We start from the raw sequence: 16519 nt of genomic DNA, 5'->3' as shown, positions 1-16519 counted from the left end.
TCTGATGCTGCGATGTACTCTGCTTCACAAACAGAGTCTGCCACAATATGCTGCTTGGAACTCTTCCAGCAGATTGCTCCACCATTCAGAGTAAAGATATAACCCGACACGCTCCTGCTGTCATCATGGTCAGATTGAAAGCTAGAGTCTGTGAACCCCACAAGTTTCAGATCTGACTCGCCATAAACCAACCATTGGTTCTTAGTATTTCTCAAATACTTAAGGATGGCTTTAAACACTTTTCAGTGATTCTCTCCAGGATCAGATTGGTATCTACTCACTACTCCTAGTGAGTATGCCACATCTGGTCTTGTACATGTCATGGCTACATGATAGATCCCACGGCTGAAGCATATGGGACTCTACTCATACGCTCTCTCTCTTCAGGAGTTGTCGGACAATCCTTCTTAGAGAGAGAAATTCCATGGCCTACCGGTAGATAGCCCTTCTTGAAATTCTCCATGCTGAACCTCTTCAGCACAGTGTCTATGTACATGGATTGGGATAACCCAAGCATCTTTTTAGATCTATCCCTATAGATCTTCATCCCTAGGATGTAGGATGCAGGATGCTTCACCCAAGTCCTTCATGGAGAACTGTGATGACAACCAAACTTTTATTCCCTGTAGTGCGGGGATGTCATTCCCGATTAAGAGAATGTCATTCACGTACAAGACAAGGAATACCACAACTGGACCATTTGCCCATTTATAGATGCAGGGCTCTTCTCCATTCTTAATGAAGCCATACGTTTTGATCACCTTATCAAAACACATGTTCCAACTCCGAGAAGCTTGCTTCAATCCATAAATAGATCTCTGAAGCTTGCACACCTTGGATTCATCTGTGGATGTAAACCCCTCAGGTTGTATCATATACACCTCTTCGGTCAGCTCTCCATTAAGAAAAGCTGTCTTTACATCCATCTGCCAGATCTCATAATCTAGATGGGCAGCTATTGCAAGCATTATCCGAATAGATTTGAGCATTGCCACAGGAGAAAATGTCTCGTCATAGTCAATACCATAACGTTGACGATACCCCTTGGCAACCAGACGGGCTTTATAGGTCTCCACCTTTCCGTCTGCGCCCCTCTTCCTTTTGAAGACCCATTTACACCCAATGGGTTTAACCCCTTTAGGTAGGTCAACCAATGTCCATACATCGTTGACCTTCATGGACTCCATTTCGGATTTCATGGCTTCAAGCTATTTCTCGGAATCAGGTCTCTGCATAGCATCCATATAGGTGATCGGATCCTCATTATTCTCATCAAGTTCGATGGGATCACCGTCCCGGACCAAGAAACCGTAGTATCTGTCCGGTTGACGCGGTACTCTACCAGATCGCCTTAATGGTGCAGGTACATTGGGCTCCGAATATGATCTAATCATATCAGACTCAGGTTCAGCTATTGGTGTCGGTCCTTCTACCTGTTGAACTTCATCAAGTTCAATCTTAGAGGCAACGATTCCTTCACCAAGGAACTCCTTTTCTAAAAAGATTGCCTTAAGGCTGACGAACACCTTTTGTTCATCAGCATGGTAGAAAAAATATCCTTTTGTCTCTTTGGGGTACCCTATGAATGAGCATTTGTCAGATCTAGGTCCAAGTTTGTCTGTGACTAATCGTTTGACATAGGTCGGGCACCCCCAGACCCTAAGGTGTGAAAGTGCTGGCTTACGTCCTGTCCATATCTCATATGGAGTCTTAATTACAGACTTACTTAGAATCCTATTTAACAGATAACAGGCCGATTTGAGTGCATATCCCCAGAAGGATATCAGCAAGCTAGCAAAAACCCATCATGGATCGGACCATGTCTAACAAAGTCCGATTCCTCCTTTCAGACACACCATTATGCTGTGGTGTTCCTGGAGGAGTCCATTGGGAGAGAATCCCATTCTCTCCTAGATATGTGAGAAACTCACTAGAAAGGTATTCTCCTCCTCGATCAGATCGAAGAGTTTTAATACTCTTTCCAGTTTATTTTTCTACTTCACTTTAGAATCGTTTGAACATTTCAAATGAATCTGACTTATGTTTCATCAGATAGACATATCCATATAGGTATAGGTCATCCGTGAAAGCTATGAAGTAGAAATATCCACCTCTAGCACTGGTGCTCATGGGCCCACATACATCAGTATGTACTAGGCCCAAGAGCTCAGTAGCTCTCTCACCTTTTCCAGTAAAAGGTGACTTGGTCATTTTACCAAGAAGACAGGACTCACAGGTTGGAAGTGATTCACAATCACTGACTTCGAGGATTCCCTCTTGAGTCAACCTGTTTATTCTGTTCTTATTTATATGACCTAGCCTCCAATGCCATAAGTAGATATTTGACACACTATCTAATCTAGGGTGCTTGCCAGTAGAATAGACTCTTATCGGGCTTGATCTTTTTGGTCTGGCTCTGCACAGATGTCCCAGCCTGAACTTGCACCTTCTTGACTTTCTTCTTCTTGTTCTTCTTTCCTTTCTCAAAGGGTCGAGAACCAGAAGATGAACCTCCCACTGAGTTCACTGAGTTCACCGACTCCTTGAGGAGTTGGTGATCCTTCTCAAAGTTCTGAAGCAACCCCATTAACCCATGGTAGTTTACTTCAGGCTTTGTCATTCTATAATGAGTGAGGAATGGGAGACAAGACTTGGGCAGCGAGTTTAGTATTGCATCTTTCCCAAGCTGCTCATGCAAGGGAAAGCCGAGCTTGCTCAATCGTTCCATCAGCTCGATCATGTACAATACATGATCAGTGATAGAGACTCCATCCCGTATTTTGGCGTTGAAGATGGCACAACTAGTCTTGTGCCTCTCCACGTCATCGGGTGTGTCAAAGGTATCCTCCAACACTTGAAGCATGTCCTTTGGCTGAGCCATCTCGAATCTGCGACTAAACTCATCGCTCATGGCAGCCAGCATGATACAGCGCACCGTGGTCCGATCACTGAGCCACTTCTGGTAAGTATCTCTGATTGTTCCACGTGCATTGACAGCTGGCTCCTCAGGTGCAGGATCTATTATCACATATAGGATCCGTTCATGCTCCAGGACTATCTTCAACTTTCGGTACCAGCTACCGAAGTTGGGTCCCACCAACTTATTATTATCCAACAATGATCGGAGCGATAGGGAAGTGGCCATATTTGCACAAAGGAGAACCATAACCTAATTAGTAATTGATTCATTAAACCTAAAGATTTGGACTTTAATCAAAAGGTTTCTCCCACTATTTTATTCGAATTGGTAGCCTCTACCTTCAATTCGAGGAATTACCCTAATTCCTTAGCGGGTACTAGAATCCACTTAGACTGCACACAAGCCCAACTTTGGTTGGCCAACCCATGTACATCTAAGGGTAGGTTCATAACCAATTGTTTCTCTAAACAATTTCTAGTAATTTTAATTTTGCCCCAGAAACCTAATCAGTAGGCTTTGGCCTCTACTGTAAGGATCCGGTTAGGTCCAACCATTAACATGATCATACTTGGTGTATCTAACCAACGAATGATTAAGCCCAACTTTGATTGGCTCACCTAACCACCATTAGAGAGACACTTCCAAGTCATCATATGATGAGTGATAATTCCATTAGTCAACAAGCACCAGGCCTTTAGGTCTGCAATGATTATTGAGTTTATGGACTCATTATCAAACACCTTAATGGGAGGCTATGACTCAGTTATCTCCATAACTTTATCATTTTAAGGACCTAATAATTTTAGAGGATTAAATAATATAGAGGATGAGGTCAGATGAACCAGCTTATCATGATCCTCCCACTGACTTCACCAAGTCAGCTTAAGGGAGACCATTAAAAGGGCTGGTCTAGGAGCACCTAAATCAGTCACACTGATTTACCTAGCTGACATGGGTCAGCTCGAATAGTCAAGTGATCCGATCAAAACATAATTTCACCAAGAGGCCAGGTAAGTTCGATCAGTGGGAGGGTCTGCCAAAACTTGCCTTAGACACCATCATGAATGGCCAGGTAAGCGGGCTCTCAATTAAAAACCACCGGTCTGGTTTACCTTAGACACCAACTGGTTTAATTAGTTTCGATTAGATCAACCTAACAGTTCGTGCTAGACCGCTTAGCCAAGAATCAAGTCCATTTGGTTCTCGTTAAAGACATTGACTTGACCAACTACAACTATTGTAATTGATCTAGAGAATCCTTGACCTAATCTAAGACAACAATTGATTAGATTTAGTCAATTCTCTAATTAAGTCCATCTTTAATCTAACCATAGGTCTAACCCAATTAATGGACCTAATTTTCACTAACCCATTAACCCAATGTGTTATGATTTGTGTCTTAGGTTCTTCAATTCACAATCCTAGAACCTAATCAAACAACTTCTTAATTCTTAATTAAGTTTTGGGCTGAGGGTTGGGTTCGGCTTTTCAAAAAATTATTTTCATATTTGTAAAATAATTTTACAATATGATTCTACCAATCATATTGCATGTTTGATTCATAATCAATATGCAAGTGAAATAAACATGAAACTACTTTAGATCTAATCTAAACAGGTTCATGTAATTGAAACAATTTCAACTTTAAATAATTTCTTTGCATAAAAATTATTAACAAAGAGATTTTATTTCAGATTTAAACATCTTTTAAATCTAATAAATCATAAATTTAATCTAGATCATATCTAATAAATTTATGATTAAAGATAGATCTACACAAACTAGGACAACCTTTGCACTGTAAGGGGTAAACCTTACAGCAGGACAACCTTGCAGTTTGTGATTGATCTAAAATTTTAATTTCAGATTTAATAATCAGATTATAAATTAGATCTAATCTAAAAAATAATCTAAGTATGTATAAATAATCATGTAATAAAGAACCTAGGCTCTGATACCAATTGAAGGAACCAGATCTAGGGTTTCAGGGTTAGATCTTGAAACTTTTTCAAGATCATACAGCGGAAGACTAAAATAAATCAAAATTTATTTTCTAAGATCAGAAAATCCCTAGATCTAAGATCCTATTACATGATTATTATATAGCATTAAATCAAAAATTAAAATATATATAAATATAGTATGAACTACATGTTGATCATATCAACATGTTTCTATACTAGCTACATCTAATGTATGTATTAAATAATAGATCAGATCTATTACCTTGCAAGTTAGACGCTCTAACCTCGCTGATCCGGGCTTAAGGATGATGTTGCAAGCCGCACACGCGTCCGGCCTCTAGGAGTCATCCACACGAGCCCATGAATCTCGATCAGAAGTCCTGCTTCAGAAAATCAGCACAGTATGCTAGTACTGCGCTGATCCTTCTTTGATGGTTGATCAGGTGCCTCCTTCTTCTTGATTTGGACTCTTCCAAAGATGCAAAGTAGAAGGAGGAGTTTCAGATCTGAGACACTCTCAGGAAACTCAAGATGGAAGGAGGAAAGATATGAAAATAAAAACCCTAGAAGAAGACCCTCTTCTTCTTCACGTTTTTCTCTCTAGACACCCAAACTTGCGTCTTTTATATCTCCACGACCCAAAGGTATTTCTCTCTGATTTTTGGATGGCAGAAAGGTCTCTCAAAAAACTATCTCTCCTTAAAATTTCACAAAGAAACTCATCTTATATAGAGAGATATGATAGAATCCTTATCTAGGTCAAACACCTAGTCAAGGCTTATCCAAACATGGCAAGTAAAGGGACGCCCAACTCTTGAGCACCTCCTCCATATTTTCATGCATGGATCACCAGAAAAGGGTGTACTATGTAAACCCTAAAAGCCACGAAAATTCTAAAAAAAATTTGGATAAATTCGGTGCAAAATTGAAAGAGTTTTGGATTTCTAAAACTCTATCTCATAGAATTCGAAATCCAAACTTATTCCTTTTAGATTTGATCCAAATCACCTTCCATGTAAGAAAGAAGAGAGGAGACCTTTTGTGAACGTGGGAGAGATCTGGGAGAGGGCTTTTGTCGCACAAAATAAGTGGAGATTGGCGTTGAATAAGAGAGAGGGCGTGGAGAAGGTTTATGTGGCGCAAGGTGGAATCCTAGTCCTACTAGGATTCTGTCTCATAACTTGTTTTAATTTGGTTTCCCAAACCAAATCAAATCAAAATTAGATCAACCCAATTAAAATAGGTCTTAACCCAATTAAGAACCTAATTTAATCAGATTAAATTATATTTAAATCTGATTTAATTTTCTAATCAAATTAGAAATTAGATTGACCCAAGTCCTAGTTGAACTAGGACTAGTCTTTCCTTGCACTTGGCTTATCCAATAAACCAATTGGACTTGATCCAATCAAGCCCAAACCAAATCTAATTAAATCATATTTAATTAGACTTAATCTCAGCCCATTGGCTTAATCAAATTAAGCCAATTAGCAATCAAATTGCTAATTGATCCTCCTGCAACACTTGCACTGGGTTAAATGTCAATCGTATTGATTATTTAACCCTATAATGATTCTTAATCGTTGATCAACCATCCGATCAGATCATGAACTCTAATGTGTGTGACCTCATAGGTCCGAACCTAAGCCAGTAGCATAGAAATAAATTTTTATACCAATCGAAGTGACCATCTAGCAATGGTACCCGACGTCCGGATAGGTCGAATGTGTAGAACAACATCCTTAGAACCCATGCAGATATAGTTTTCATATAATTCATCCCTTTGACCAAAATGATCATAGGACACCCCAGAGCTCAACTGTCAACTCTGATCAGGTTGTCCACATTGTATTTCAAAATATCAAATCCATCTGATGGATTACCCTGGCCAAGGTTTTGCTAAATTGAAATACAGCGACTCATTCTTCTCCAACTCTTGGAGTGGTCAATCCCATCTCGATCACACTCTGACTTCGCAAGTACTTGACTGTGCCCAAAAGCCTTCCGTCCCTGAATTAGAAATTTAGTTAGTCCGGTACCAAAGCACAGTGAGTTGCTTGCAAGTCACTGAGGCGATCTCAGGTCTAAGGGACACTTATACCTATATCCCATCAGAGATATTCTCGACAGTAGAATACTCTGGAGTTGGTCACGTTCAATGACGATGTACCCTTACATCTCACCTGTATGCCATACCAGTGTCTCCACACTCCTTGGTTAAGAGGACAACCAACCCATATGGCCTACAGCGACCTATGCTTGATAGAAGCTGTCGTCCTTATTAACAGCCTATCATTTGGTCATGAACAGTTTTAAGGACTAATCGATAAATCCTCTCTTTATCGAATCTAAATAGTCCTAAGGACTTCATCATAACAACGGAGTTCATTAGAAGATGAAAGCTTATGATGAAGATGCCAAATATATTTTATTTATTAACAAATCAATTACAATACTTGGTTGCTCAACCGTCAACAGCTTGACGATTGGCTTTTTGGGACACATTTCCCAACAATAAATTCAAAAGAAAAGATTTTGGAAGCTTAAATGGAGTGAAGAAACTTTGAATTGGAAAGGAAAAAGATCTTCACAAGAATGGGATTAAAATAGGCTTTTATTCAGTTGAGGATAGTTCAAGTTAACTTAAGCAAAGTTCGATCGACTCAAGCTAAAAATCAGAAGTAAAGAAAGTTTTGGAATGTAAATATTTCAACCGACACGCTCTCGAGTCAACTCAAATTTCATCCGAGTTGACTCGAGTAAGGAATGAAAGAAAATAATTATCCAGAATAAAAAATTGAAGCATCGAGCACAAGTCGAGTCGACTCGAGTTCCTTCAGTCGAATTATAGAAAAAGATAGAGAGGTGTGTTTTCAAAAAAGCAGACTCAAAGGCCATTCGAGTCGACTCGAGTTGCAACAGCTAGTTCCGTAGAATTTTCAAAACTTTCTGATTGCTCTCCAACTGCTCTATTTCAGATTTCAATGGTCAAAATTAGTTCTATAGACTTGCAAACAGTATTTTTATACTTCCAACAACTGATTGACAAGACAAAAAAGTGAAAATTAAAGAGAAAAATGAAAAACAATAAGAAAAGGCCAAGAAGCATTGAATAGAGTGCTTTCACTCCTTAACCATCTGAACAATCAAATCAAGAGAGCCTTTTTAGTAAGAAGACAACTCCCTCAACTAAAAGCTTTATCAAAAAAAATTTTTTAAGTATCATCGACAATCATTTGCTCATTAAAAGAGCTTTGTGTAGCTTTATTAATTTGTTTTCTTCTATTCTACTGTAACTAGTTTCAATTGGAAATTGAAGTTAGGAGATAGGCTCATCTAAGTCTAGAAATTTGATTGTAAGCCAAAGATTGGCTTGGATTAGATTTTGATTCGTGATTCTATGTAAAATCAACTAAATTTTAGATAGTGAGCCTAGAAAAACTATCCAACTATAATCTTAGATAGATTATAGTGAAATTCTCAAGAGGATCTTAGAGAGGGGACGTAAGTGCTAGAGGCATTGAACCACTATAAAAATTATGGTGTTTGTGTGTTATTTACATTCTATTTTTCCTCCCATATCTCATATATTCTTGCTTACTTGATTGCATAATTTTCTGGACTCATATATATCTTACTATTTTCAAAAATCTGCATATCTCATTTAAATTTTTGACAACCCAATTTATCCCCCCCCCTCCTCTTGGGTTGTCTTGCTGGACAACACATTGTAATTATAAATTTAATTATCTATATTATTATTTTTTTGAATCAAATGCATGATTATCACTAGAAGCATAAGTAAACCTAAGCAAAAAATGATGTCAATGATAAACTTTCAAGGGAGGTGATGTAGCCTAAACCATGTTTCGATGGAGAGAGAAAGAAGATGTACGAAATAAGAAAACAATAAAAAAAAAAAAAGAAACTCTCTTCTTTGGAGTTTTTGATTTAATAATTATGAAATAAACTAAAATTGATTATAACATTGGCCAAAGAGACTTATTTATAGAGTAAAAGTCTTATCCTAATAGCAAAAGGAATCTAAAACAAAATAGGACAAAAATTAATATAAGGATTAAAACTCCCAATTTGACTAGGATTCTTCCAAGCTCTTATTATCCTATTAAATAATAGAATCTGATCCTAAAATCGAACATAATAGTAAAGTAGTCAAACTCATAGAGCATAAAAAGAGCTTTTCGAAATGGGATCATAATAGCAATTCTGATATCGAATGAGAAAGTTATGGCTATTCTAGTGCGTTAATGTCAAAATCGATAAGGTCAGGTGCAATCAGTCTGGTTTCTTGATCTTTCGGATCTAATTCTTCAAATCATAGTTTGTACCACCTAAAATGTCTGCATCATACTCCTCAGGATAGAAAGAACTCATTCTCAAATTCGAAGAATCCAATACTTCCTGCAAGTAAGTGTAATTCATCAGAAGATTTATGCTAGTCTCTAGCTTTGGTCTAGGCAAATCTTTCTTCTTCACCAATGCCAGAATAATCTTTTGATGGTCTTTCAAGAATGTATAGATATTCCAGTGACCATCATAGGTGACGCTGTGATCATACTACCAAGGCCTCCTTAAAAGTAGATGACAAGCATCCATGGCAACAACATTATACCAAACTTCATCGAAGTACTTCTATCTGATAAAAAATGAGATAAGATGACAACCACCTTGCTTCCTTTCTGAAACCATGATAGCTTGTATAGCTAAAGATGCTTTTCTATGATCATATTCAGCTTAAAGATAGCCTCTTGATCGATGATGCTCTCGCAGTTATCTCCATCGATGATGATCTCGCAGCTATCTCCATCGATGATGATCTTGCAGATCTTTTCTTTAATAGTTCAGCGGATGTAAAAAATATTGGTCCATCTCCAGTCTTCCTTTTTTTTTGTAGCAAGCAAACTCTTTTGAATAACTAGAGCCTCTCTTCTATATCCAAACAATAGAAAATCATCCTTCTCATCACCTCCTTCATCATAGGTAGGCTCTTGATCCTCGTCGGGAGATTTGTCTTCTTCCATCAGCAATCGCTTCTCAATCCATCCACCAGGCTTCTTGCACTTGCTCTACATATGTTCAATCTTGCCAAAATTATAGCAGCGCAGAGTTGACGATCTAGTCGGGGTTGGCTTTGATGACCTTGCTTCAACAGTAGTACGAGCAGGAGGGGTAGAAGTTGGGTTGCCTCATATATCCTCCTCATTCTTTAGCATTTGGTTGTTCCACAGAGAGGATCATATCTGAGCATAGGCTATCATCGCAGCTACTCCTCAGCAACCATAGCCTGGTGGTATGCTTTCTTGACCATCCATAGGGAATGGAGCCTCAAAGCATTCTAAATTTGCTGCTTTAGGCAACTAAGGTACCTCGCCACTATCTGCTCTTTGTTCATTGCTAGATCATTTCTGGCGACTAGTTGATAGAACTCCTTCATGTAATAGTCTATAGATCTAGGCCTTTGTCGAAGGTTTTGCAAGCGCTACTATAGGGACTATAGTTGATGAAAAGGGCAAAACTTGCTCCCTCAACACCTTCTTTATCTTCTCTCAGTCTTAGATCTTTGGGTTGCCTTTGTGCTCTCCAATTTTCTTCAATTGTTGCTGCCAGACAGAAGGCTGATCCATCAATTTCATCACGATAAGCTTTACCTTCTTATCGTTTGGGACCTCCTTGTATTCAAAAATACATTTGATCTGATCCAACCAATCGAGAAACACCTCCTGTTTGTAAACTATCTGAATATTCAGACAGATCTACTTTGATGGAGTCGAATCAGTGGGTTGACTGCTCGAACGAATCATCATGACTTTTTTGCCGGTGGGTGGCAGCACCTCCATGGAAGGGGTTCTCAAAATTTGAAGCCTCTTGATCAGATCTATGATCTTCTAGATCAGCCTCAAATCTCGCCTTCCGAGTTTCCAACTACTTAAAATGTGCAATCAGTTCCATCATCTGTCTCCTCAAATCTTTACACTCAATAATCAGATCTCATTTTTGCTACATAATTTTATCACGGGACATTGTCATCTGATTTATAGATTGGTTTTTCTTGCGAGCATCACTCGTAATCTCGACTGTAGAGAAGAATCACTGCACAAAGATCGACTGGGCTCTAATACCAATTAATGCAGTCTAAACCATGTTTTGATGGAGAAAGAAAGAAGACGTATGAAACAAGAAAATAATAAAAAAAAAACTCTCTTCTTTGAAGTTTCTGATTTAATAATCATGAAATAAACTAAAGTTGATTACATTGTTGGCCAAAAGAGTCTTATTTATAGAGTAAAAATTCTAACATAGTAGTAAAAAGAATCTGAAATAAAATAAAAAAATTAATATAAGGATTAAAACTCCTAATTCAATTAAGATTCTTTCGAACTCCTATTGATCTATCAAACAATAGAATCTAATACTGAAGTCAGAAGTAATGATGAAATGGGTAGATCCATAGAGTACGAAAAGAGCTTTTCGAAATGGGGTAATAATCGTAATTCTGACACCGGATGAGAAAGTTAAGACTGTTCTAGTGTGGCAATATCAAAATCGGTATGGTCAGATGCAATTAGTCTGATTTCTTGATCTTTTGGATCCGATTCTTTAAATTACAGTTTGTACCAGCTAGAATGTTTGCATCAGAAGGATTTGGAGTGATTTTGGTATGCAAGGAAATCCAAAAGCTTGCTTGACTGTCAACTGAGTTGCACGCGAAAGCCTGCTTTACATATTATGAGAAAAGCTCATGAACAATCTTATCGATATTAATTATAGGCTACTACCCTGGAATAATGACGTTAGTAGTCCATGACAACCATTATGACGCGGTCTTCTCTTTATAATTATTGGCTTTGATTAGGTGATACATATGGTGCATACCTAACTCAAATGGGTTTGTTAGCTAGCCACCCACGCAACCGGTGATGCCTAATCTTTGACTGTGGTGGCGCACATACAAAATGTCATCTTAGTGCTCCAAATCCACCAATCCCAACTCAACAAATTGTTCATCTCCTAAAAAAGTTTCAGCACAAGTTGTTATTGCAGTGGCATATGATAGACCATGCTTTGAAGTAATTACAACAGTTTGATGCTTTGGGCCATTGTGGTCCATTATGCCATCACTATCCCAACAATCTTTGACAAACCAACCAACATAAATTTATGTTAGCATCCTTTAATACACCGTACATCCTGTCACATATCTCTATCAATAAAGAGTCACCTTGGCAGGGGAGCAAAGTCGTAAGGATGAGCACATTGTCATGCCAAAGAATATCTCAAAAGAATAGCTCTAGACTATTGTTACAAATATGCTAATGTGCTGTAACATTCTTAGCTCGGGTGATGCATGCCATGAATTAAATGAAACATAAAGGAATGATCGCAGGTCGGTCTTACAGAACTCATGGATGAAATGATCCCAATGGCCTCACGACAGGACTTTCTGCGTGGGCCATCAGTCTAAGCTTTTCCTAATCATGACAAACAAGCCCCATTGGCTGGAGGTGTGACCTACATGGCTTGGCTCATATGAACAAAGTTGCTGTACTAGACTGACACGGTCACTACAAACCCCAACATCGTGTGCAATATTATAACAGAATCCATAGGCCAGAGTTCATTCCTTGAGGGAACAACGAAAAGCTATGCAGCAGCATCATTTCCACTTTAGCATCTCTTCAGATACTTTTGCCTTTGCCTTTTTTTTTTTTTCTTTTAATTTGCCTTTCATACCTTTACTCTTCTCTCCCTTCACAGTTTGTCCCTCTCCTTGAGTCCTTGTACCTCCCCACCCCTTCTCTTTGAACTTCCCACCACCAAGGAGAGAAGAAGAGTCCATTCAAAAGAACAAGAAGAAAAGCAGAGAAGAGAGATGAAGAACTTCAGCTATGCAGACATCATAGCCGCCACCAAAGGCTTCTCTCTCGGGCAGCTAATTGGGAAGGGAAGCCATGGGAGTGTCTACAAAGGCAAGCTCAAAGATGGAAAGCTCGTAGCAGTGAAGAAGCCACTGGAAGGGGTCCGATCTCTTGGAGATCATGACCCAAAACTAAGCAACGAGATCGACATACTTTCATCCATAAAGAATTCAAGCGTCGTCAATCTAATAGGAGTCTGTCACGGTCCAGCAAACAAGTTTCTCATCATGGAGTTCATGCCCAACGGCTCGCTTCATGACCTCCTCCACCTCCATCCAGAGCCGCCACCTTGGCCTCGGCGTACCGTCATGGCTATCCAGATCGCCCGTGCCGTTCTCTCACTCCACGAGGCGAAGCCTCCCATCATCCACCGAGATATCAAGTCGGCTAACATTTTGTTAGACCGTAACTGGAACGCGAGGCTCGCCGACTTCGGCCTTGCTGTCAGTGACGATAGCCTGCAGCCGCCAGTTTCCACGGTACCGGCAGGAACAATAGGGTACATGGATCCATGTTATACTGAATCGGGACAGTTGGGTCCAAAGAGTGATGTGTTCAGCTTTGGAGTGGTGTTGTTGGAGCTCATGAGCTCTAGGAAGGTGATGGACATGGACAGCGATCCTTCTTCGATCGTCGCATGGGCTGTGCCGATGATCCGAGCTCGTCGGGTGGTGGAAGTTTGTGATCGGAGGGTGGCATTGCCCGATGGCATGCTGAGGCCAATCGATCGGATGCTAAGTATTGCAGTGCGGTGCGTTTCAGAGAATGTGGAGAGGAGGCCATTGATGGGGGAGGTTGTAAGGGAGTTGGAGAGGGTGGTGGAAGGTCTATGGTGGCCAATTTGGGGTCCTATAAGGAGAGGGATCACCGATAGAGTCCATAGATGTGTTCGAGCTTGGAGGAGGTGTGTGAAGAAGAGGGTGACAACGACAAAGATCGCCTGCAAGGACCACTTGATTGACGGTGGGAACCATGATTGCAGTGATGATGGAGTGAGTCCAAGAAGGAAGGCATGACGAAGGCTGCAGTCCAAGTAAGAAGGGGCCAGGGGAAGGTAAGGCTTTGTGAAGTGGGGGGGGAGGCTCGTGTCCTTCTGTTACATGGTGAAGTCATTTCCCGCGAGGTTGTCTCCCAAATGTCGCATTAATTCGTGCCTTTAATTTAATTTGATTTATTTTTTAAATTTCTTTTCTCGTTGCTAGTTGTTGTACAAGGGCGGGTTCACAGGGAGAAAATAACAAAAACAGGGATTCCGTGGAGAGGAGGACATGTTGCGCCCTGTTTAAAGGCCCTTCCACTAAGGGAGCAGTCCAAACTGGAGAAAAGGATTTCCTTTTCTGGTTGTTGGGGGGTGCAAAAATAGGAGTGATGTGAGTGAGGTTATTGTGATGGAGCTCAGCAAGATGTTGTCGAGTATAGAGATCATGGTGTCCCTTCGATATCAGACTGATTCCAATGACGTCGAAGGATATACTTTGTCATCGTCATTTATGAATACAAATCTCATGGCATTTGTTACCTTACAGTAGATTATGTTTGTCTTGATTCAAAAGATGATCTTTCGGGCTAGAGTGTTATTGTAGTCGATGTGCTCTCAAAGGCTCCTCTTTTCCGAAGTTAAAGGATGTTGCTCAAGATGGAACTAGATTGAATTACTTTATTTATCATGAAGTTCTGGTGCCTTTCAACGGGAAGGCTCCAATTAAAGCATATCACAGCTTTGCTTTTGTTCTTTTGTTTCTTTTTCTATGCGAACCATTTCATTTTTTGTTTTTCCTTTTTTTCTTTTTATTTTTTATTTTTTAATTTTTTAAGTGAAGAGTCTACACTTAAGCGAAGAGTCTAGATTTAAGTTATAGGCTAGTAAGAATCAGCTATGTCTCATGGGAAATTGGTTAAACAGGGCAAATTAAAGCATATTGTAAGTATTTTTCAATCTAGCTAGGTCTTCTATCACATATGAAATAGGGTGTAATGAGAAATTCTTTATGCACCATGGGTGGTATGTAAAAAATCTAACATGGAGTGTACTGCTTTATGTGATTGGTCTACATAGCCACCACTTTTCAACACGCATTTAATGCCTACAATTCTATTTTTTCATTTAAAAATTTTATATGACGAAAATAATTCTGCTTTTTGAAAAAAAAAATTATAACATTCCGTAGCATATTATGACTTTCTATACGCAGAATGTCATAATATAGTATAGAAAATTATGACATCCTGTGGCATATTATGACATCTTGTATAAAATTATGACTTTCTGCATGTAAGATATTATAATATGGCCTAGAATGTCATAATATAGAAGGGATATTTTTGTCCAACCATTTTTCAATGCGCATTTAATATCTGTAGTTTCATTTTTTATTTAAAAATTTTGAATGACAAAAATATCTCTACTATTTTAAAAAAAAATGATATCCTGTGGCATATTATGACATCCTACGTCAAAATTATAATTTTCCGCATGCAGGATGTCATAATAAAATATCATAAATTTTTCTAAGAGCAGGAATATTTTCATCATTCAAAATTTTCAAACGAAAAAGCAGAACTGTAGGCATTAAATATATGTTGAAAAATAGTGACTACATGGATCAATCACATAAAGCGGTGTGTTCCACGTCAGATTTTCTACACCGCTTGCGGTGCATAAAAAATTTTTTAGGATGTAACAATCTAGGATCTCACCCAAAAAGACTAGCAGAAAGTATTATTTGAATTTTTTGAGCCTGTATAGGTATCTAAGATCTTTCAAGCAAATAACCAATGTGGAACTAAATACATGCCTGCATGGATTCTCACATACTTCTCCCATTTAAACTTTAGCATCATTGTCAAATTAAAGGTTCAAATCTATATATCCATTTATAAATACCATGATCGACCGATAGTCAGCTCTAATAAACCCGTGTTCAGGATCTTATAATCCATGTAGGCTCTAGATTGGGTCAGCTTTGATACTATTTATAATGATCCAGGACCTTACTCAAAAAGGCTAGCTGAAAGTTATTATTTGGATTTCTTTATCCAATATAAGAATCCAAAATCTTTCTAACGGATAATCAATATGGAACTAAATATATACCCGCATTGATCGTCACATAAAGAATGGCTAGATCTTATTTGTCTCTTGCTTTCTCATAATCTCCCTTGACCTCTCTCTCTCGTGCATGTATCCTCTATTTCATTCATTCTATCATGCCAAGAACCCACCACTCAAGTTGGGTATGCAACACGGCCGTACATCTTATAGGACCAAGGTTGAGGAGAAAAAATAGCGAGGTCTGTAAATTAAATATAACCTCAATATTACTAAATAAGAGTAACTTCACATTGAGACAAAACAATTTCATTATTAACAAGTAACCAAAGCTATGCAATTTATAAATTTAATTAATTAGCTGGTGTCAATGGTACTCTAACCATTTGTAATCCCAAACTATAGCCAAGTATTAAGTATCCTATAATTCTAAAAAGAAAATTGAAGGGATGGCATAAGCTAACATATGTAGGTTAAAGATAGAAAATAGCAAATAATGATTACCGAAATAAATACAGGTATCATGAATTCAAATATCTACTAACCAACATTGCTCAAACAAACAAGTATGCATCGATATACATCATCTATTATCAGATAACCATTTTACTCAAAGATGATATATTATATGTTGGGGGAAACTCCGCCT

At 38.7% G+C, this 16519-nt stretch overlaps 1 protein-coding gene across 1 annotated transcript; it reads left to right on the top strand.

The window, feature by feature from the left end:
- Positions 1-12665: 12665 nt before the first annotated feature.
- LOC105033739 (serine/threonine-protein kinase-like protein At1g28390) lies at positions 12666-14559 on the top strand. The gene has a single exon (XM_010908643.4). It carries the CDS (start codon positions 12776-12778, stop codon positions 13835-13837), a length of 1062 nt encoding a protein of 353 aa, XP_010906945.1. The 5' UTR covers positions 12666-12775; the 3' UTR covers positions 13838-14559.
- Positions 14560-16519: the final 1960 nt, after the last annotated feature.

This window comes from Elaeis guineensis, chromosome 1 (assembly GCF_000442705.2).
Source record: "Elaeis guineensis isolate ETL-2024a chromosome 1, EG11, whole genome shotgun sequence".
Taxonomy (NCBI): Eukaryota; Viridiplantae; Streptophyta; class Magnoliopsida; order Arecales; family Arecaceae; genus Elaeis; species Elaeis guineensis.
Note: the sequence above shows the minus strand (reverse complement) of the source record. Positions and strands in the feature narration are given on the sequence as shown.

Excerpts from the sequence above, each read along its gene's own strand:
- LOC105033739 (XM_010908643.4), top strand. The coding sequence starts at position 12,776 with ATGAAGAACTTCAGCTATGCAGACATCATAGCCGCCACCAAAGGCTTC.